This window comes from Carassius gibelio, chromosome A5, assembly GCF_023724105.1.
Source record: "Carassius gibelio isolate Cgi1373 ecotype wild population from Czech Republic chromosome A5, carGib1.2-hapl.c, whole genome shotgun sequence".
NCBI classification, from domain to species: domain Eukaryota; kingdom Metazoa; phylum Chordata; class Actinopteri; order Cypriniformes; family Cyprinidae; genus Carassius; species Carassius gibelio.
This window is the reverse complement of record NC_068375.1, coordinates 404,602-428,161: the sequence shown is the minus strand read 5'-3', so window position 1 is coordinate 428,161 and position 23,560 is coordinate 404,602. Positions and strand designations below refer to the sequence as shown.

Here is a 23,560-nt window from a genome sequence, read left to right as displayed (position 1 = left end):
TTTAATTTTTTGAACAGTTGTTTGAAATGGATTTAATCATTATTTAAAATAATCTTGGAGATTTTAGAATTGCCTAAATCATAAATGTGGCCGGGTTGAAGCCAGCAGTGATGTTTTTCTTTTGTTATGGCAGCCATCCACTCTGTATATATATTTTTTCGAGACTGTTGCACTCCTGTTGCTGTTTGTTATTCTGCACGAAACTTCATGCCAATAAATAAGAAATATTACTGATTTGTGCGTTTCCAGCGCTCTCTTTACGTTCGTCCGTCCGTTATTTGACGTTGGAAAAGGAAACGTCTGCAAAGTAGGCTAACTGTCAATATTGTTTCTAATGTGTAATTTACTCAATTTTAACTTCTTTGAACTATTTTATCCACAATATTTTAAATGAACCTTCTGCACTTGTCTGTGTTTCTGTTTTCAGACACAAATCTGTCTACATCTCCTAGATCACAGATAAAAGAAGGGATAGGAATTGGCAGCTTTTTTTTGCAAGTTTGCTTTCCCAGTACGTGGGCTGAGTCCATTCCCCTGAGAGCACTCTTAACAGCATGTTCTGCGAAAAAATCTGTTGAATGCTGGTTGACTGTCACTCTTATCTGCACCATGACATCACACAAAAGAGGAAATATGACTGTGCGGACCTGAAGTCAGCTGGGTGAAGTTTTAGCAGAGAAGTGAACTGCTTCAGCACCAGTATTATTCTCCATAAAGAAGAAACAAAAGACTGGCTGGGTAATATTTAGATCAGGTGACTCACTTAAGTAGGGCACTGGGTCAGGGCCACTGCAAAACATAGTTTTGTGAATTCGTGCATGATGTTAGTATCAGAGGTGTGAAACACAGCTGTTTAGAGTTATCATGGAATTTTGTTTGTGAGAAAAAACATTTCTGGAATGCATAAAATTCTTGTTTTGCTTCTCACTGGAAACCTCATGGCTATCATTTTATGAGAAATCTAGAGGTGAGCCGAGACTTTTAACCAATTTAAAGTGTGTAAAATGGAAAATAGTATAAATTCAAACACTGAGCATGGTAGTTTACTGTTTGTAGTGGACAAATGTAAAAAAAAGTCAATAGCTACATTCACATAGTGTTTGCTGACAACTGTATTTACTAAGGTGTCATTCATGCTCGGTATACTGTACATATTCAAGTAGAACAACAAATGTGTTTGTGGACAGGTAATTTAAGTAAATTCCCTTATCTGTACCCACCACAGCCTCAAATATTAACCCTTGTTATAAGTGTTGTGTATGCACAAAATGGGCATAGAAACATGCGTATGCAATTTTTCACGCACATATCGTGATTTATAAAAAATATTATATAAATATAAAAAATATATAAAAAACTTGGCGTAAATATGTACGCACCGTACGGACATTCTAGACCATGCATACAAATTCTTTTTTCCTGGAGTGAGAAAAGTAATTAGTAATGATTTTAAACTCTGTTTTCATGTCGATAAACACATTTACATTAAATACTCCACTCGCATTAATGGAGATAAACACAAAATAACATAATTTTATTAAAAAACATCTTCATTTAAAATAAATGTTCTCAACACATTGATAATAAAAAATCAGCATAGTTGAATGATTTCTGAAGAATCATGTGACACTGAAGACTGGAGTAATTCTTCCCTTTCGATACTACACTCGTACTGCGTCTTGCTAGACACATATGGGAAAAAGCCTTTTTTCTCCCGAATTGATGACTTTCTCATTCACGCAGTGAAACTGCACAGCTGTTCATGCAGTGTATTAAAAAACTAACCAATGGCTAGGCAGTGGAGCTACATGAGCTTATGGCAACAGAGCCCACCAGAACGGGCGGGTCGCTCTGGCTATATAATATATGTACATCTCTCCTCTCTCAGCAAGCCTTGGAGAGAGAAACGGCAAAGCTTGGTAACTAAGCAATTGGGTCTGAATGATCTCACGCAAACACAGAGCCTGCGTACTCGTACTCGCTTCCCGTCGATCCGTGTCTCACACGTAAAGATCAGTGACCCTCTTTATATCGAGCGGCTCTATCCTCCTAAATAGATCAGAGCAGATGCAGCCGCTGACAGCTTAAAATTTGTATGTGTTGCAATGGCTGCGCTCACAGACATGGGTTGCTTTTACCACGAAATAGGTGTGCCACTGTTCTTTCGTGGAAGACAGCCGCGCCTTCCCATGCCCATGTTTCTCTCCTTCTAGTTACCTTGGAGGAATCAACGATGAGCTCTTGGGTTGAACAGTCAGACTTGAGCAATCCTCGACACACATGATTTGTGTTTAATTGGCCAGTGTGTGTTACAAATGAGGATCAGTGCACCTCGTTATATGAGCAGCTTAATCCTCCCAGGCTGACCAAAGCAAAACACTGGCAGCTTCACATTTGTGTGTGCGTCGCTGAGCACCACCTCCCCTGCTTTTGTGTTTCTCTCCTCCCAGTTGTTAGTAGAAATGGCAAACTCGGGGGTATGATCGATCAGGCTTTGATCGATCAGTGATTTAATGCCGGCAAAGCTCCTGCTTGAATCACTCTCCATGTAGCTCTTTGATCTGCCAGTGTAAGGATCACTGCCTCTCATGAGCCCCTTTCACACAGTAATCCCAGTAAATTGCCGTAAAATTACCGGAAAGACTTTACCGGTAAATAAAGACATGCGCTGTTCACACAGTCAATGACATTCCGTCTTTTTTTTCCAGAAAAGCACCATTCACACATCCATTCCAAAATAACGGTAAATTCTGTGATGTCATTAACCTCTAAACAGCTGCGCTTGTATTTGTAAAGATGAAAGGGTTTATGCGGTCATTGTTTTTTGTTAATGTTACATTTTTGTTTCAAACTTTAGCATTCATGCAACTTGTTACAGAGACAAAGCAATAGACGACTACAAACCAAAATACTGAACTATAGGAGAAAAAATGTTGTCTGTAGTCGCTAGCATCCGAAGGCTGCTACCTGCAGCTAAAGAAGTTGGTGCCTCAGTCAGTGTCGGCAGACTGACTCGACGTGATTCATCACACGCGTCCTCTGCAACGCTAGTTTTGGGTTCCTCTGAATTCTTTTTTTTTCCCATGGGTTGAATTATGGTCCAAGTGCAAGACTCACTGGCCGCACGCATGTCATTTCATATTATGTCACTGATACAAACCAACCAGCTTTATAATAGCCTAAATATTATGGTATCTAATCGATTACATTCATTGAAATAAATAAATAAATAATTATACTTGCCATTAAAAAAAACACCTGATGCTGTCGGGAGCTGACCAATTTAGTGAAATTCGGCTTGAAAGGAGTAACAGCACAATGAAGTTGTGACTGTAAATTGCAGTCTGTAAGATGCGCGACATCGCAGAAAAGGTGCGTTTACAAATGTAGCCTTTGCTGATCCAAATTAATATCAAATAGTCTATGTGCCCTCAGCGCAGCTGAACAGTTCTGCGTTCAATATGAGTTCAAAAGATGGCTCAAAGCACCGGGCAAAAGAAATTACCATGAATGTGTCAGGGGGAAATAGTAAGGAGATATTTGAATTATTTACTAATAGACTATTGTTTTCTGAGTCTGTGTCCCAAGGATGAATTTGCCTCGTCATTTCCTCATTAGACGCGCCCTTCTTATACAGATTATGATTGTAATGAAAGAGTTTTATTTTTTATTTTTATTAAGTAGTAATTTCTAGCTTTCTATAGATATATTTATCATGTCCGTGAGGCATGTATTCGCTGAGTTTCGGTTTATTTTTGTAAGCGCTCCTGTTCAAGACGATACGGCAGAAAGCATGTTTGTTTTTTTTATTTTATGATCGCGCTTGCCTCTATGTCCCAAAAGCGTGCTTTATCTTACACTTTCCTCACAAAATATTGGATATAGCGCACATTTATCTGGGTTTAACATTAATACATTGTTACATGCTTGAACTGTTTTATATTTTTAGATTTTATTTTAGACAATTCGTGATGATATGAGAAGGCTAAATTTATCAAACAAAGGCTATGATCATCTCACTCTCTGTGCTGGCCGCTTGGTAGTTACTTCAAAAACAATTTTTTTGATGGTCATTTAATTTATAGATATTTAAGATGCAATGTTTTCAGTTAATTGATGATCTGACTCCTGTGAATGCATTGCTCTCGGAGACAGTTAGTTATTTTATCATACGTTACTACATTACTAACAGTTCCACTCAGATGACGACAAATTTCTCAATTCGCCCGCATAAGGAGAAGTGCTTTAAAGCTGCAGTAGGGATCTTTTGTAAAAATATATTTTTACATATTTGTTAAACCTGTCATTATGTCCTGACAGTAGAATATGAGACACAGATAATCTGTGGAAAAAATTAGGCTCCTCTGGCTCCTCCCAGTGGTCCTACTGCCATTTGCAGAAATTCGCCGCTCCCGGTAAGAAACAACCAATCAGAGCTGCAGTTCGTAACTTTTTTTGTATTCAAAATTTACAAAATGTATATAATAAGCGAGTACACCATGAATCCATTTTCCAAACGGTGTTTTTAGCCTGTCATGAATCACTAGGGTACACCTATAATAAGTGTTTATATCCGGACTATTTTCGATTGCTTCGGGGTACCGCGGCGGAGTAACCCAGTACCTTTGTGATTCTTCATAGACATAAACAGAGAAGTAGCTCCGGCTACAATGTTCTTCAGCAAGACGCAAGTAGTTCTGTTTATTAACCGCTAGAGCGTCAAAAGTTATCGACTGCAGCTTTAAGCACAAAATCAGACGCTTATTTGAGACATATATGAGTTTGTCTTTTTTTCCATTTTCGCTCTGCCTTACGATACTCTTGTCTGATAGTGTGGGTTTGATCATTTAACCAAGGCTGAGTAGTGACCTTTCCCTTCACTTTCTTTTTTGGCTTAAGGGGAGCAACAGGATCGGTAGAAATGGAGCAGGAATTAATAAAAACCTCCACCATCTCTTCAGTGTTTTAATATGTTGAGGATGTTGAGGACAGCAACCTCCAGAGAGTTTGTTTGATAGTGCTCTGAAAATAAACTGGCAGTGGATGGTTGAATAAAATGGGAATAACTTACATTCTGAGAGCATGTGGGGGTGGGGGAATCACAAACAATTTCAAACAGAATTGGCAAATTGGTATGGAAAGAGCAGCATCAATCACTTTCACAATCTCTTTGCCTAAGAAGACAACTCTCACTGCCCAATTTATTTATCAAAAACCAAGGATGCGTTGGCCCATGACTGGCTCAACCTCCTTCTTTATGGTTTTCCCCCAATCGCTCTGATTCCACAGGTAATTAGGTAGGTAAAGGAAAAAAAACACAAGGTTCTCCTAGTGGCCTTCTTCTGGAAGAACCAGCCATGGTTATCAGAGCTAACTCAGCTGTTGATAGTGGCCCCTTGGCCTGTTCTACTGAGACAAAATCTCCTCTCTCAGGCGAACGGGACAATATGGCACCCTTGCCCAACCTCTTTCCACTCAACGGGAGCCTTCCAGCCTCCCAGAGCAAATTCTAAACATAATTTCAGAGGCAAGATGCCTCTATGCCTTAAAGTGGTCTTTTTTTCTCCACTTGGTGTCTTAACTGTGGCAAAGATCCTCAGACTTCCGATTTGGCAAAGGTGTTGTAATTTTTGCAATTTTTGCAGAGTTGCTGAATAATGGACGCTCCCCATCCATGCTCAAAGTCTATGTGGCGGCCATAGCGTCTTCTCATGCACCTGTCGAGGGCCAATTTGTGGGTAGACACAGTGTGGCCATTCACTTCCTAAGGGGTGCCAGGATGCTGAATCCGCCTTACACTTCATGGGATTTGCCCACTTTGAGCCGCTACAGTCTGCCAGCATTCGGTCACTATCGCTGAAGACTGCCCAGCTTCTAGCATTGGCATAAGTAATTCGAATAGCGGACCCGCAGGCACTCTCTATTACCCCTGCCTTCCTGGAATTCAGGCCTAACGACACTTAGTTGTCCTGAAACCAAAGCATGGTTAAGTACCTAAGGTGCTCTCCACTCCGTTCAAAGCCCAAGTCATTACGCTCTCTGTGCTTCCTCCCTCTGAAGAAGACAGTGAGCTATCTCTACTCTGCCTAGTCCGAGCTCTGAGAATCTATATCAGTGATCCTCAAATCTGGCTTGCGAGATCCACTTTCCTGCAGAGTTTAGCTTGAACCCTAATCAAACACACCTGAATTTGCTAATCAACGTCTTCAGGATCATCAGAAAATCACAGATAGGTTAGTTTGATTAGGGTTGCAATGATTAACCAGGCTGGGTGTGACCTCAAGCTGCTTAACCCGTCATAGCCTTGGACTATTGTTAACTTCTCTATGGCAATGAATTGCTTGTGGAAGTCTGATATCTTAGTCGTTCCACTACATTTGCATGGTGTGATTGTACTCTTCCCATATGCATCTAGCAAGATGCAGTACGAGTGTAGTATCGAAAGAGAACGTACTCGGTTTCTGAACAAAACCTCGGTTCCCTGAGATATGGGAACGAGTACTGCATTGCTAGCCGTGCTATGTAGCTTCAGACGAAGTAACCTGAGAATCCTGTGGCAAATGAGGCTTCAGGCTTCGTCACCATAGGCTTGTGTAACTCCGCTGCTCAGCCATTGGTTAATTTTTTTAATACTCTGCACGAACCACTGGCAGTGAAGTTTCACTGCGTGAATGAAAAAGACTTCAGTTCAGGAGAAAAAAGGCTTTTTCTCATATGCGTCTAGCAAAACTCAGTACTCGTTCCTGTATCTCAGGGAACCGAGGTTACTTTAAGTAACCGAGTATGTTTCTAAACATTCAGCTTTGCCAAAACAGAAATCAATTATATTTTGAAATGTATTAAAACAAACTGTTATTTTGAATTGTAAAAAAATATTATTCACAATATTAAGCTACTGTTTTAAATTCTACACATAGAAAAAAAGAAAATAAAAATGTAAAAACTGATTAAGCATGGACTGCACAAAACATTACAATTACACTGGCTTTTTTTCACCATAGATAACACACGTAAGAAAACATAACAGTTCAATGTATGACTAAAAACATAATTTAAAGTCACTGAGTACGTAAAGGAAAACTCTATAAGATCATCCAAAAACTACTGGCACCTACAGTAAATTGTTTTGTATTCTTAGCAATGAATGTTTGTTTCTTTTATTTTTTGTTGTTTGTTCTCCTCGCACCAAAAGCCCAGTAAATATTTCAATAAAACTCATATTTGGAGCATGCTGCCTTACCATATCACTTCTGTACTGCCTTTGGTCTCCTACCCTTGTTAAGCTTGCAAATCTGCAGTGGAGTCAGCCTAAAATCACCTTTGCAGGCTCAAAGGATGTGCCAACATGGTAGATGAGACCATTTTTATATTTTTTTGCCATGTATGTTTTTTGGAAGCTGCCCTTGACGTTAAGAATATAAAACCCACACTGTGGAATACACCATTAACATTTATTTTCCTTGGCTCTTTTCTGAACTCAGGTTAGAGACTAAGGAAATACAAACCAGCCTTAGTTTTTTTAGAAAAGAGTTTAAGCTGTCTATAATTGTACATATTTTTCTAATCAGTTCATGGCACTGTTTGAAGGAGACTGACTTAAGCATACTTTGGGGGTGAATGATGCAAAATGAAAACTTTGGAGTATTTCAGACTTTGGCGGACGCTTTTGAGAGTGGGGTATTTACAGCGGGAAAAATGAAAGACATAATAGGAAACATTTGAGGCACTGAAAGAAGGCAGGCAAACATGGCAAAAAGAACTGAATGATTCTGCTATACACAGAACCTGAAGGGCTGCCCATATGTTTAAACAATTAAATTATAGTTTAGAATGTACCAGGTTAGGACTGCCTATGCTTAGGGCCCGGGATCTTGTGCAGCGCCCCTGTGAAGAGGTGTAGCCTAATATGGAATACCACAAGGCTCAGCAACCCTCTACATTGCGAGTAAATCACTTGCATATTTAACTTAATTTTACTCTGGGTTACTAAATTATGTCTATTGTTAGCCATTGACTAATACATTCTTAGATTTTACTCGCTAGTGTGTGTGTTCAAGGCTATTATAAGATTAGCACATTTACACTCGCTGAACACTGAATGAGTGCTGCAGAGTTCTCTCTCCATCAAGCGATCAGTATTATTTCAGTTCACCTCAATGGACGCACAGCGCACGAACTGTATTTGCCGAACAGTAAACTCTGTGTGAAGGCGCTTGACTCGCCGTCACTTTGCTGATAGAGCTGTTTCTCACATATGCAAAGAGAAAGAGAGAGATTCTAACCATTAGGACTGCCTATGCATAGGGCCCGGGATCTTGTGCAGCGCCCCTGGAATCGTGTGTGTGTGTGTGTGAGTAAAATAGTATACTAGTCTGGCGAGTAAACAAAATATTTTACTAGCCACTGGCGATTATATTGCCAAGATGTGGGTACAGTGTTGCTCAGTACCAAGGCCCTTGCTTTTCATCCTACCCCTGGGAGATAACATGGTGTTAGCTTTCAGTGTTATGCTGATGATACCCAGCTCTATATTTTTTTTGTGTCCTGATTAAACGTACAAATTGGCAAAACTAATGGAATAGTTGCTATAAAAAAAATAGATCTTGGAGTTGATGCTGGATCAACACTTAGATATGACCTCTACAACCCTGAATGTCATTCTAGACCATAGGTGCGTTCCGTTCGACCGTAAGTGTACTGCGAAGTGGACTTCACAGGGTATTCCGCCATCTTAAGTGAGATTCCAATCCGAAGGGAGCGAACATGTTCAGTTCGAAGGGCACTGAGCACGGCACAGGGAATAAGGGAACATCGATACATCACTTCACAGGAAGTGGAGAGCGATTATCCCCCAACTGTCATTGCGCGCAGCACGTCATCACCAGTCAGAACGGCCGTCTTCGCTGTCTTCGTTCATATTCATTACGGATTGTAAAAAGGTATGATAATGTAAAAGTGACTAGAAGCAGACGAGGCTCTGCCATTTTTCTTTATTTTACTTTATTTACCTCAGTGTTTACTATACGGCTGTGCGCAGGAAGAAGGCGCACAAGACCGCTATGCAATTATATGACCATTTATTAAAAACACATATAGGCTATACAGTTAACCAAATAAAAGTTATTTTCATATTTGCATGACAGCAGGGCTTCAATTCTGTTAATAGTGAAGTAATAGCAGCAATTGTCAATTAAAGTGTATAATAAACATACGTTTTTCATCATATAGTACTCAATTATTTTTTTATTGTATAGTGTACATATTTTAAATGTGATTGTAAATAAAAATTAAAATATGAATGTAGTCTTATATATTTATATCATAATCTGCGCGACCCCATCGGTGACTTTCTTTAATACGTTTGCAGGGCGTTCCAAATGACCGGTTATTGTCAGTGAAGTCCACTCAACTGATATACCGTGCTCAGGGAGTAGGGAGCAGTGAACACTGCGTAGGGACCCTGTCGAATGGAACGCACCTCATGTCAATTATATGAGCCCTAGAGACAGATCCCCTGCAAAGACCTTGTCACCTAAGCGGCCATCAGCACAATACCACAGGAACAAGACAAATCCTCTGCACAATCTGACTTTTGTTGCAGCCTGGAATCAAACCACACCATTTTCCAAAGGAGACACTATCTTTATTGTATAAAGCATTATCTAAATAAAGTTGAATTGACTTTGATTAATTTGGTTCCCTCATGAACTGATTAATTTGAAGTGGTTTCCTAACGGGATCATGTCAGAAAACAAAAACTGGAGCAAGTGGATATTTACCTATGAAGAAAACTTGAAAATGACTATAAGTCTTTCAGTGAAGAAAACAGTTTATTGCGTGTGCATCTTGTGAGCGACTGCAGGTAAAGAACTTTTAGGTCCATGTATCCATACAAATATCAAAATATGGTGTCCCTTTTTTGATGAGAGGCCTGGGTACTGATGGAATGCTAGAAATGCTCCTGTATGTGAGTTTGTAGAAACTTATGCATGTGGATAAAAGAAAGAGAAAGCAACAAAAAAAAAAAAGAAAAAGGCTAGATGCCTTTAAGAGACAAAGACTCCTGGCTTATCGCCCAATGTCCAATCTGCTGATGATGAGGCATGTGATGAGGAAGGAACCCGGGATCCATTTTTAACTATGAGTTCATCCTTTATGGCAAAAAAAAAAAAAAAAAAGAAATTGTGCAGCCATAAAAAGTGCAGTCCGTGTGCTCCTGAAATTCTGTCTGTCGGCACCTGACAGCACATCGCATCTGCACTTATCTGAATTTAGCCATCAATCATGAGTGAACACGTACTGCTTTAGAAGAGGTTGATTAAAATAATGGCGGACCTCAGGGAACAGTGAGGGATGCATTTCTGAAAGGGTTTACACTCGCCTAGCTGTTTAATTTTGATTTATGAAAATCAAAACAAAACAACAGTTAAGCCTATAGTTTTTATAATTGGTAAAATAATAGAATAAAGTTGCAAGAAGCAATTATCAGGTTCCCAATGTGATCCAGTTAAGTCGTAAGGTCACTCCTTATTGTTCCTATTCTAAAGCTGCTGTAGTAAATTCATAAACATTAATCACAGTCGTGTTATTTGATTGTCCACTGTTATAACGCCACCTTCTGTTCAAATGAAATTAAACTTGTTTTTCACTCTTATTGTCCTCATAAATGATTGCTTGCAATATGGCAGGGTAATTGAACTAGCCTAATAGTCCCATTTTGACATTTTACTGTTTATCATTAACCCTATCAAACCCTACCGACTTGACTGATACATATTTGTTCATTTTTTTATACTGTAGCCTACTGTACATATACAAAATGTAATTACAGTTTTTAGTTATCCATTTTAACAAAATAAGCCACACCCAACATTTTTTATTGGTGTCTGGCAGCCATGTTGAATTTAAAGTTTGGCATGTTTTCATGATTGTTTTAGGCTCTTTTAAAAGCAAGTCAAGACTTTGTTGATGTTTGTGAATACGCCACAGGGAAGCAGGCTAGTGAAGTTAGCAGAGAGTGATTCCTGTCCTCACATTCCCTTCATACTGAGAGTGCTCTCCCACCCTCAAAACTCACAGAACTGAAGAAACACATCCCCATCATTTCCCTACCATCCCTCAATGTGTCCAAATGTAGACTGTTTGGTCAGAAGTTATGGCTCTATAATAACAGCTGAACAGTATGATTGTAGCACCATCTATGGGTGTGAATGAAGGCATTGTGAAAATCTCAAATACGTCATGTCAGCAATTGAATGCCACTATGCACAGAATAACAATGCATGCATTTATTTAGCAATTCACGTTTTATTTTTAATTCTTTAATATAAAGTAAAGAAGAAAGAACCTGAAAGTCACAAAATATCTATTTATAAACTTGAAGAAATGTGAAAATTTTAAGATACCACCTCAGTTCTCCTTTGTTTTATTTTATTTTTTAAGAAAACTACATTTTAACTGTTAATATGGAAAATGTATATTCTACATTTAATTTATTTGCTTAGTACAAATAAATGTTGCCTATTTCAGGATTTAATTTTATTTACACAGACAGACATTTGATACATAATTCAGGATACATTTTAAATAATTTTTAAAATGTAATTTAACAATTTAAATTGAGAATATGGATTTAAATGGACAATATGCTAAATCTATTTTTATTTCAAGAGATGGATGGATGGATGGATGGATGGATGGATGGATGGATGGATAGATAGATAGATAGATAGATAGATAGATAGATAGATAGATAGATAGATAGATAGATAGATAGATAGACAATCATAGCACTTTTTGTAAAATATCTGTATGTAGAAATTAATGTTTAAATGCATATTTTTGGATAACTTTAAATCTTCATTCTACATGACAACCTCCATGTGCAAACATCCTCCTCATAGTAAAGGCATTTGGACTGTGTGCGTCATCACCATCACACACTTGACCTATTGTCTGACCTTGTCTGAGAGTGTGTGCTACAGTATATGTGAGTGCTTTCCTTCACCTACACGGTCATTGATGAAGCTGCATGATTCATTGGCACAAATCATTTCTGTTTCCTGAACATCTGTTTTTGGAAACTCGTTGCACATAAAAGAAAGGCTTTCTTATTGACTGTCTTACTAATTGGGATGTACAGTAAATTTATGCATTTTATACACAATTTAAGCACAAGGCTAGATCCTGTACTGACTAAATATTTTATACCTACAGAGCCACCCTGGGGAAATAACTCTTAACAAGTAATTGTAGATGCATTACTGGGTCAGCATGTTGTGGTGTAAACACTGGTGCACTGTCAAAAAAGTATGCATACAGTGAATATTATGTTGCTGTTTTCTTATACACTGATCATTTCGTTTAATTCGTTTTTGTACATTTGCTTCAAGTTTAAAGGAGTGTGTCCCACACCTTCAACCGTTGCATGAGGGGGTCAAACCCAGCCAAAAGTAAGAGGAAGGACTGTGCTCCCACACCTAATATTTGCCTCCATCTCTGATTTCATCAGCAAATAAAACACAGTTATTTAGCTGTTTATAAAATTTTTTAACAATTATTATTAAAGGTGCAGTGTGTAAATTCTAGCGGTGAGGTTGCAAATTGCAACCAACTGCTCAGTCCCCCACTCACTCCTCTCTTTAGAGAAGCTACGGTGGCCGACACAGGTTTCTATATATTTTTAACTCTATTTATATATTTGTTACATTCAGTTAATACAAATTTCTTTCAATAAAATCGAATACAATTTAAATGAACTTTAAATAGTGAAGGTTTTGGATTACTTGCATTATTGCATCTAGAGCTTTGCTGCCCTCTGGGGATTTTTCTGTGTACAACCTATTCATATATTAATTTATGCATGTATCCTATGGTATTCCTAACAAGAATATAATGATAATACAAATAATCATTAGAATTTGCAAAAAAAAAAAAGAAAGAAAGAAAGAAAGAAAGCCCATCACCCTCATGCTTGAATGTCATTTTATTTGATGAGAGTATGTTACAATATGAAGGCAGCGGTGAGTGAAATATGTCCACACAAATAAATACAAAATATATTATTACAGAAGGAAGGAGAATGTTAGGATGAAGGCAGGAGGAAACTGACACTGTATTTGCCAAACATGAGTCTATCTGGTAAATAAACGTGTAAATCAACACAGAACACATACGTCTATGTACAACACATGCTTCTCTATGTTAAGCCACTATTAAACAGAAACTCTGGCATCTTCTTGTTATGTTATTCTGGTTTCTGATGTGTGATCAACCGACTAACAGCAACGACAACAAACAGAATACCTTTAGTTTTAACATCACTATAACTGTTAATCCATATATCTCGGCCTCTGTTATTTACATCAGAAAATCACATTTTCGTTCGCTTAATAAGCCTGTGTGATGCATTTTGGGAGAGCATTTGTACAATTGTGTGTGTATATATATATATACACTTCTGACCCCTTTAATATACTGTTTTGTTAAAGAAATATTAATAAGAATAACTAATTGTATATTGCACTTAAGGGGTTAGGAGCCATGGGACCACTACATGAAGAACAGATGAGGAAATGTTACCAAAGCCCTTGAAAGTAATAAGAATTAGTGTTCTGTCATTAGTATTGAGAGAATATAAACATGCTGTCAGCTGCGACTCAGATAAAAAAGGACATTAATGTTAACTAATACTTAGTTCCATCCAATGTCATCTCACTAGGATCTTTGTAAAAGTGGAGTATGCTGAGGTCTGTGCAGGAAAGAAAAGTGAAAAGTCTCTTGGCAAAGCTGAACAAAACGGTACCAAAATTTCTCTTTTTTTTCCTATACCCATCATGCATTGCATCCTCTCTGTACTGCCAGTGGGTCATCAGGTAGCAAGGCATTTTGGGCACTGGCAAATAGATTTGAGTCAACATTTCCAGCATATTCATAACGCGATATTGTCATCTTATTGCCGCAACCATCCAACAGGGTGCAGCACAGAAGCATCTTAAACCTGTCCACACAATGATCCATCGGGCTGAGCTCTCCAAGGTACTTAATTGAGTGACGTTTCAATATGAAGCTGTGCATCAGTGGATTTTGTGATTGTAGACACGTCCTGTTCTACTATGTCTCCAGCAATACTGATCTAAAAAGTTCAACGTCTATGGTTTGTCGTCATAGCTTTAAGACGGATCTGTAACAGAGCTGGGTCTCTTTTGGTTGGTTAACTCCAGGTAAATGTCAGAGCGGAGGAATCGAGGGTATGAGTCTCTTTCCATTAGTCCAAAGATTCTGCTCTGAGCCAGGTCAAAGCAGTCTGCACAGATGTTCTCCATGTTTTCTTTGATGTGCTCCCTGGTGTACGAGTCCAGATTAACCTTGGAAAATAAAACAAGAGTCTGCTTAGGACACTTTCATATTCATTTTGGATTGGTTTTCTGGCACATCTGCTTTCTGGAATCAATTACAAATTGCAAGTCAAATAAAATAAATAAAAATTCTTGCCAAGAAAAACTGGATATATTATTGCTGAAAACAAGTCAACTAAGAAATATCATTTTTCATTTTGTCAACTTTGCAGAATTCATATATAAACATGAGCTGGGTTTCTTAATATGAAAGCCTGAAAACTGTTTCTCCATCTTACCTCTTTACAGGACTGTATGGAGATGTACTCCGTGAATATCTTCTTTGCTCTGGTTGCCATTTTGGACAGTGATTTGATCCTCTTGAAGTCCTCACAGGCCAACCAAAAGTCCAGATTCTCTTCACTAAACTCTGTTTGCAGGAAGGAACGGAAAACCAATGGGCCATCTGAAGAAGGGGAGAAAAAATTACTCTAATGCTTATTAGAAAACCCAGAAAAAGTGCTGAAGAGAAATTGGGGTAAATCTGGATTTGGATCCAGGAGCAGAGGTTAATGTAGATAAAATGCATGGTTTAAAACAGCAGTAACAGCTGCTGCGGTGCAGTGATCAACACAGCTGTCATATTGAATGAGACATATCTTACATTTGTGGGAAAGCAGTGCATCAAGTGACTCTGCCCATCTGAGAGCTTCCTCTGGAGTCGGTCTGTAGATGAGCAGACAGAGCGGTCAACGAAGCCATGACTCACACTAATGACCCATTCACAGATAATTATAGCGCACAAAATAGGCCATCTACTCAATAACTCAAAAACGTCACTGTTGTTTTGATTGCACACTCAACAATCATACATCAAAGCTCAGCTGAATGACTCTCTCGATACTTAAAAACGATGATATGCATATGACACACAACGCAGTGCGCCGGGAGTCTTCGCGTGAAAGAGGAAACAATCACGTGGACTCACTTGTCTGACTTGAGGACTTTCTCAAGCTTGCTGGCTGGATTGCTTCCATGTCTGTCGTTGGTCTTCTTCCGCAGAAAAGTCAGGCGGTTTTTCATGTCTTTGGCCCTGTGTGACGAGACAAAAGGCGTCACATCAGGTGATTTATTAGCTAACTGTTCACTCAAGTGCTTCTGGGAGGAAATGTATTCCGGTTATAGCAGTGAGCTTTATTGTAGAAGGAACACAGTAAAGGCATAAATAATGCTTTCCTCCTGCAAACCTAAGAATGGAAGACATTACATCAACATCACTTAAATCAGAACACCTAAATATCTCATGGCTACATGGCTACAATGCTTACTATTTTATATAAAGAAATTTAAGGAATAGATCAAATAAAAAACTAAATAAAAAAATGGCTGAAAGATTACTCACCCTCAGGCCATCTGAGATGCAGATTTATCATTATTTTTTATTAGTACAGATTTTGTGAAATTTAACGTTACATCACTTGCTCACCAATGAAAACAAATACATCTTTAAGGAGAAAACAATATTATGGATAGAGGACTCATTTTAGCTGAAAGCAACTGTTTGAAAATGTATTACAAACATGTAGTTCAGTTTGCTAGAAGTTAATTGATGGACCGGAGTTGATTGTATTACTTGTGAATTATTGTGATGTTTTTATCAGACTCCAATTCTGACGTCACCCATTCACTGCAGAGGATCCACTGGCGAGCAAGAGATGTAATGCTACATTTCTGCAGATTTTTGGCAATGATCAAACTTATCTGCTTCTTGGGTGGCCAGAAGGTGAGTACATTTTCAGCAAATTTTCATTTTTGGGTCAATTATTCCTTTAAGCCTGTGTGTAGGACCGTCTGATTTTAATAGAAAAGAATAATGTATACTATACTTTTCTGAAAATGAAAAACATTATATATATATATATATATATATATATATAGCAGTCAATAAACAGTCCAGATACATCTAAAATCAAATGAAAAAAAAACAAACAATTGTTTTGTGTGAAGAAAATTGACTCTATTTGTAGGACCATTATGTTTTTTTGTTACATTATTTTCATGATAATGAGCCATTTTTATGATAATTCTCATTTCTATAATGCAAAATGATTTTGTAGGTATAACCCTGGGTGACATACATTATCTTGACAGTTTTAATGCGATTCACTTCGAAGAAAATGGCTTGACTCACAAATTCTTGGATTTCTTCTTTTTGACACCAGTTTTTCCTGTGTCACATTTACAGTTCGGCTTGCCACAAACCTGTGGAAGATTTACAAAAGACATATTTTGAATGAATGAAACCAAATTCAACTACTAATGAAAATATTTTTGAGTCTGAATCACCATCGAGGTTTTGACAAAAGAACCTTTTTTTGTAAATAATTCTAGTGACCTCACATAAATGGTGGTTTTTGTAATTTGATAAAGCTGAATCTCTACACACCCTTCTTCCAGTGAAGAGCAGGCAGATCTGGTGGACGGATCCTCCGTTCTTGGTGAGCTCTTTCCTCAGGGTCTGTGGGGATGGAACCGCCCAGCGCTCCGAAGGTTCCCGCTTGGCCTCTATGCAGTCGATGGCCTGATCGGAGATGAAGCGAGGAGACCGAGGCTCCTGCAGCAAACTACCCTCGCTGTGCGTCCGTCTGTGGAGGGACCTCTGCACACACAAGCCCCCGCTCTGCTGCCCACTGCTAGGAGATGATTCCACCATACTCCTCCTTTTCAGAAAGCCTTCATCTGCGTCCTCATCATCTTCCTCCTCCTCCTCTTCATCATCGTCAGTTGACGGTGAGGTCAAAGCATCTGTGTTGAAGGAACGATCCAGGCACAGCCTGGGAATGACTAGAGGTGAGGAAGATGACGATGACGATGTAGGTCTGGCGCCAACACTGATGGTCTCAGAAGCACTCTCTCCCTCCCCCTGCTCCCTTTTCTCCAGTTCTGACTCTTGGCCACCTCCTTTCACCTCCTTCTGTCTGTCCTTCCAGATCTCGGAGGTGTCCAGGTATGGAGGTTTGCAGCCATCTCGAGAGGTCGGAGAGGTTTGGTTGGCGTCTCCGGTGCTGCAGTGCAGGTCTGGGTATGAGAGCCGCTGAGCTGGAGAGCTGCAGTTGGTTCTTCTCATGATGGGCGATGCAGAGGGGCATGATGGGGAACAGGGCTCAGACACACTGTGAGGGCTGAAGCCCAGCAGACCCAGATCAGCCTGTTCAGCTGCTTTTGGTTCCAGCATCTGTCAATAATACACAAGTGAAATCAACATTTTACAAATGGCTCTGGGTTTAAAAATGCCTACTACTTTATGAATAAAAAGACTTAAGAAAAGCTGTTGATAAAAAATAAAAAACGTGTAAAAAGCTCTCATGTCTTGGCACTTGTGAATCCAAAAATCGCTAGAGCAGTCTTAAATGTATGTACATATAAATAATGTATATTTAATTAAATGAAAAACATGGTGCATAACAAATAATAAATATAATAAATATACTTTATTCCAATTAAAAATGTACTTTATTTAAAATCATTTATACACTGTAAATGGGGAAAGCTATACAGAATTGTACATTGTAAGATAACACATGAAACACTTTTGTATGTCATGAAAATCAACATACAGCAAAAATTCTAATGCATTTTAAATATATTATACATATTTATTTAAAATAATTATACAGTACATATGAGTAAGATTTAAAAATACAATATATTTTGCGGGAAATACAGAATTACACATCATTCAAACTGAATTATAAATAATCAAATTATTAATGCAGTTGTCATTCACAAACACTGCAGATGAATCATTACTCATAAAAAAAAAAAACGCTTCCCCTCATGTTTAATAGAAACTAATACTTAGCCATAATCCATCCTCCATTATGTTTGGGGTTTCAGAGACTCCAGTATTACACATTGTTAATTGCAATCGATTTTGTCATGTTGTTTTTGTCTACAACTTATTTTTATTTATTTATTTTTCTGAGGGGGTAAAACTGATCCCCAACAGATGCTATGCTTAAAAAAAGAGAGGATATGGGAAGGCAGAAAGAGAAAATGAAAGCTCTATTGTAAAAAAAACTATTGTATTTTACATCTCCTATTGAAGAGGGAAAGGTTAATGTATTCATGCACCCTACACATCTAATCAGTCACATAGTAGTTTGCAGGCAGCACGACTGACACACAAGCTCAGATGCTCTTTAAAGACACAGAAGATACGAAGACACAAAGAGGTAAACAAGTATTGCTAATATGAGCAGCTATAATGCTATTAGTTTATATGTATATGATGCTCACTCAAGTGTATGTTAAACCCTCTGTGCAATAACCAAAATTATTAGATTATAACATAGACGCTTTTACTCTAACTTCACACTATAGTCACGCTTCTATCTTGTGTCATGTTAAGTTACAATGCATATTATTTAAACTTACATATTTCAAAACGAATTCAAACATCCAACTCTAACACACCTTCTTAAATATCCCTTTTGCCAATAAGATCACACTGAAGGTGCTATAGAGAAGAAAAAAAACTCTTATTTACTATACAACACACTGCAAAAGCACAAGGCACATACAGAACATGCAGAAAGCAACATGTAAGTGACCTCACCTTCGTAAGGAATTGTCCCTACAAACAAGTAATGTAGTCCTCCACCATCCTAGCATGCATTACAACAGCCCTGTTTTCTCTCTCTACACTCTTTTTCTTTCTCCCTCTCTTTCACGCAGTCACATGCGCGTGTCTGTTTGTGCTAGTCTGATGATGATGTCGCTGCTCTCCTGATGTCAGTCGCCCACCCAAGTGGAGAAAGTGAGAGAGAGCATGAATAAGAAACCGAGGAACAAACGCTATGTTTAACTGCTACGTGCACTATATGGAGTGGAGCGAGCATCTGTCACATAACAGTCTGCTGAAATCAACACAAACTCATTACGGACCATATTTACTGTGCATTCTTAATCCAAAACAGGACTTTTGTGGTATTTAGTCCTGGTCTTTTAGCTTCAAAACCATTTGCTCCTGTACTCCCAAATATTGATGAAAACTACTTTGTTTTACTTTAAAATCGCAGCTCTACCGATTAGCAAATCATGGTTCATTACTATGACTTAACTCACAAAATACAAAATATCTGTCTACATATAAAATACAACATTTACATCCTGTATTAAAAAATTATAAGAAATAACATATACATCTTATACCATGGGGTCTTCAATAAATATTACTTGTATTGCGCATATTATTTTAAAGAGTGAATTTTGTTTGCACAATCTTTGATAAAACTAATAATTTACTCCACCTCTGAAACGGTTTTCCTTTACAGCTGATGTCATCGAGGCCTTTTATTTTCAACCTCTTCCTTGCAACCACATAAAATACTGCCCTTCGTTTTTGTTTTTGTTTTCTCATTGAATATCCTGGTTCACTCAGAATATTTCACATTGCAAAAGCAAAACAGTTTCATGCTGACTTTAAAGGGAGAGCAAGAGAGGGAAATTAAATAATGATGAAGCTCTTGAAATGCAAGGTAATTTTGCAGAAGCTAGACCTGCCTCTATCCTGAGCGATAATGCTCCATAACTGCTGGAGAAATGCAGACGTGCAGTGGTTAAAAGCGAGACCCAAGTGGGTGTTTTTGCGAGCGAGTGTGCTTGTGTTTGATTTAGTACCTGGTCGGGGCCTATTCTGTCCCTCAGGGTGAGCTGCTTGTCAATATTGTCTCTCAGACACTGAACGACCCTCCTCTTCTGCTCGGATGAAAAGGCTTCCAGGCTGAACAGACATTCGGTCCTCTACAGAGACACACAAAGACAGTGTGTAAGCCACATTGAGGGAGTGATTATGAAATAATGTGTGTTTATGTCAGAGCAAGGACAGAATTACACATCACAGTCTTATAAATCTGAGGAAAAATATGTTTTTAAAAGCAGGTTCCACCTATACAAGAACATCTCTCTAAAGAGACCTCAATGTCATGCGCTGTTATGCAGGAGAATGGCATATGAGGGATGCAATCATACTCACACATTCATATCTATCTGTGTGTGTGTGTGTGTGTGTGTGTGTGTGTGAGGTGTTGTCAGGGAGATGGGCAGATGGCTGGGTCGATGAATGTGTTTTCTCGAGTGAGCAGGCTACGTCTTTCAGGCACGTTTACTCTGGAGAGAAAGAGCAGCTTTAAAGGCTCTAATATGTGACGCAAACCTCAGGCACAAGAGGCCCTCCATTTAACAGCCGCACCACATTTACATCCTGTAAATGTTTACCACAAGGCCATCCTGTCGGGCCGACGCTTCGATGGAAAACACATTACATCACACGTGATCTGGAGTGCACAGCACAGTGTTAAGCACGATGTGCCGTGAGCAGAGAACGAGTGGGTCGGTGCTTAGATGCAGGATCTCACCTCTATCCAGTAGGAGATGTACAGGCGCAGTTTGTCTGCAGGAACTGGAGAGAAGAAGACAGAAGTGTGAATTTCTTGTGAATCTCCAGGCTGTCAGGTTTTTTTTTTTCTTCTGACTTTAGGGGATGTAAACACCCACATCTACTCAGATATATGTCACCCATATGTGCACTGCATAAACAGAGTGCTATTCAAATGTACTAAATACAAGTATTAAAAGATATTACAAGCATTACAGATTTCATATCTATAAATACTTTATATTTACATAAACGTAGTTTTCATTAATTGAAATAAAGCTGAAATAAAATAGAAAAATTTGAAGCACTACAATTCTGAAAACTAAAATTAAAATTTCTCAATTAAAGAGAAAAGTTTTTAAAGCAAAAAATTACAAACTAAACAATTATTTAACTAAAATTACTTAACTACAATGTAAATTAAAAAAATGAAAATATTAAAGTAAAGGCTAATTCAAAATATTAATAAATACTATATATATATATATATATATATATATATATATATATATATATATATATATGCAGTAAATGTAAAATAAAATATATTATATTTATATCTATAAAAATGATATCCATAAAATATTTTCCAAGTAGGGGTAAGGGTTAGCTAAAATCCTATTGAGTGTTCAGTGGTCGTTTTCTGGTCATCAGAAGTCAAACTTTATTTATTCAAACTATGTTAAACTAAAGCATAAATGGTGACACTTTAAAATAAGGAATACATATTCACTATTAACTAAGAAGTTTCCCTATTAAAAGTTAACAAGGTAGATTAAGGTAGTTTAGTTATGGGGGAGGATGAAAGGATACAATATAAGGTCATGCAGAATAAAGCATTAATATGCACTTTATAAGTACTAATAAACAGCCAATAGTAATATGCATGCTAAGAAGCAACTACTTAATATTGAGAAACGGTCCTTAAATGAAGTGTTACCGCATAAATACTGATAACTAGAGTATATGATTTTTTTAAAGATATTCATTTTGCCCCTCTGTGCACATTCTGGCACATCTGTTTTAATAATGGACTTTGTCTGCAAAGTCAAGTGCCTTGACCAAACATCTAATTTCATATCCAACAGGACAAAGGTCAGCATAGTGATGCTATTAAAAATGAGAGAGATGTCAAATAAAGGCTGAAGATAGAACTGCCCTCTGTGCCACATGCTGCAGTATTTCTGTTCTCAGGAAGGTAAAGAATACACTGTCCCGCCCAGCCTGCCTATAACAGGCCTTACCGGAGACATGGCCATTGTTCCCAGCAGACACAGAGAGTGAGGAGAACTACGCTCTCATGACACACACATACTCATTCCCACAGTCCTGACGCCTCCTTCCTGACTAGCGCTTCTAACACACAGTCATAAATAACACAGGGTGGACCTCCTTAACATCCCCTCTGCACTAAACAATCAACCCAGAGAGATGAGATACAGCTAGACTGAATGAAAAACTGACAGACGGGCTGATAGAAAGACAGAAAGATAGTCTAACATTTGAACTCATTACAGATGAAGAAATTTAGTTCACTTCAGGATACATCTTAAGGTTACATCTTAAACGGATGCAAACCAGGCACTAGCACTGCCTTTGAAACACAGCAACACATTGCACGGCTCAACAATAACAATAGCTGGATGGCCCAAGGCCAGTGTGAGAGAGTTTCTTGATAGTTGACAGAAATAAAACTCGTTCTATCAGGCCAGAACTGCACTGTCGCTATGTATTATGTTTGTTGATCATGCACATGTGCTTTACGTTCCATGCAGACTTTTCTGTGATGTCATCGAAGCATTAAACAAACCAGTCATAATTTGCACATTATGTTTTCCAATTAAGGTATATGTATGCTTTTTAATTTTGTATCATTTTTATACAGCAACATTATAGTATTAGTATCATTAAAAGCCTAATAAATAATGTTATTTAAAAAAAAGACTGTATTTGTAATTACTGTATAAACTTCTCTGTGTAAAACATAATTTACCTTTTTATATTGACATACACTGATGCTGTGGTTACATATGAGCAATAATGAAAGATTGAGCTCCTACCAGACAAGTGCACAATGAAACATGAGTCATGCTTGATATAATGCCTCACTTTTGAGCACAATGTGCAGTGCTCCAAAAAAACAGCTATCATAGCAGGACAAAAAATAATAATAATTACAATGTCTTCTACACAGAGTTAGTGGAAAACAGTAGTACACACCGTCCTGCAGCTGTATCTCATGGAGGTAAAGTGGACTCTGTAGGACATTACAACGGCCCGGTTCATCTTCCCTGGTCAACAGCATCAGGTCCGTGTAGATGAACACTGTAACCTATAGAGGGCGATACAGACAACAATCAGTACCGCACTGAAACATCCCCAATCTGACCTTCTTGTGTCACTCTCACTCAGCTTCTACCAAGTGAAGACAAACGTAATTCTTTATAATGGAAAACAGAAGCCTATTTATAGCGTTCATTTAAACTGGAGAGCAGATGAGAATGAACTGTCCTTTACTTAATGGCTTAAATAATATTAGACAACTATAATACCAGTTAAAGTTACGATGAATCAGGTAAAGTCAAGTTAAGGTCATTAGGAAGGGGGAAAGCTCTGATTCCCACACAGAAAGCAGTAGGCTGGTTACGCTGCCTTGCCTTTCATGGCACCCACAGCCCAGGCTTGGAATTAGGCCAACTTAATAAAAGCAGCTGATCTAAATCACAGGCGAACACACACACGCTCGTTCTAGGACACTGGAGGAATGTGTTTAGGGATGTACAGC

General features: G+C 38.2%; 1 protein-coding gene across 2 annotated transcripts; it reads right to left on the bottom strand.

Annotated features, from left to right (window-relative positions):
- Positions 1–12,967: 12,967 nt before the first annotated feature.
- On the bottom strand, positions 12,968–23,119 carry LOC127988370 (regulator of G-protein signaling 3-like). 2 transcript variants are annotated; one of them, XM_052591109.1, is made up of 9 exons: positions 22,996–23,119; positions 20,756–20,799; positions 20,019–20,141; positions 16,783–17,571; positions 16,528–16,598; positions 15,325–15,429; positions 15,001–15,062; positions 14,636–14,802; positions 12,968–14,366 (listed from the first exon to the last, which is right to left on the bottom strand). In XM_052591109.1, the coding sequence occupies exons 1-9, from the start codon at positions 23,078–23,080 to the stop codon at positions 14,172–14,174; spliced, it is 1,641 nt and encodes a 546-aa protein (XP_052447069.1). In that variant the 5' UTR covers positions 23,081–23,119; the 3' UTR covers positions 12,968–14,171. The 2 variants fall into 2 exon arrangements, with proteins under 2 accessions (XP_052447069.1, XP_052447079.1); XM_052591119.1 differs by lacking the exons at positions 20,756–20,799; positions 22,996–23,119 and adding an exon at positions 18,955–19,124.
- Between the last annotated feature and the right edge of the window lie 441 nt (positions 23,120–23,560).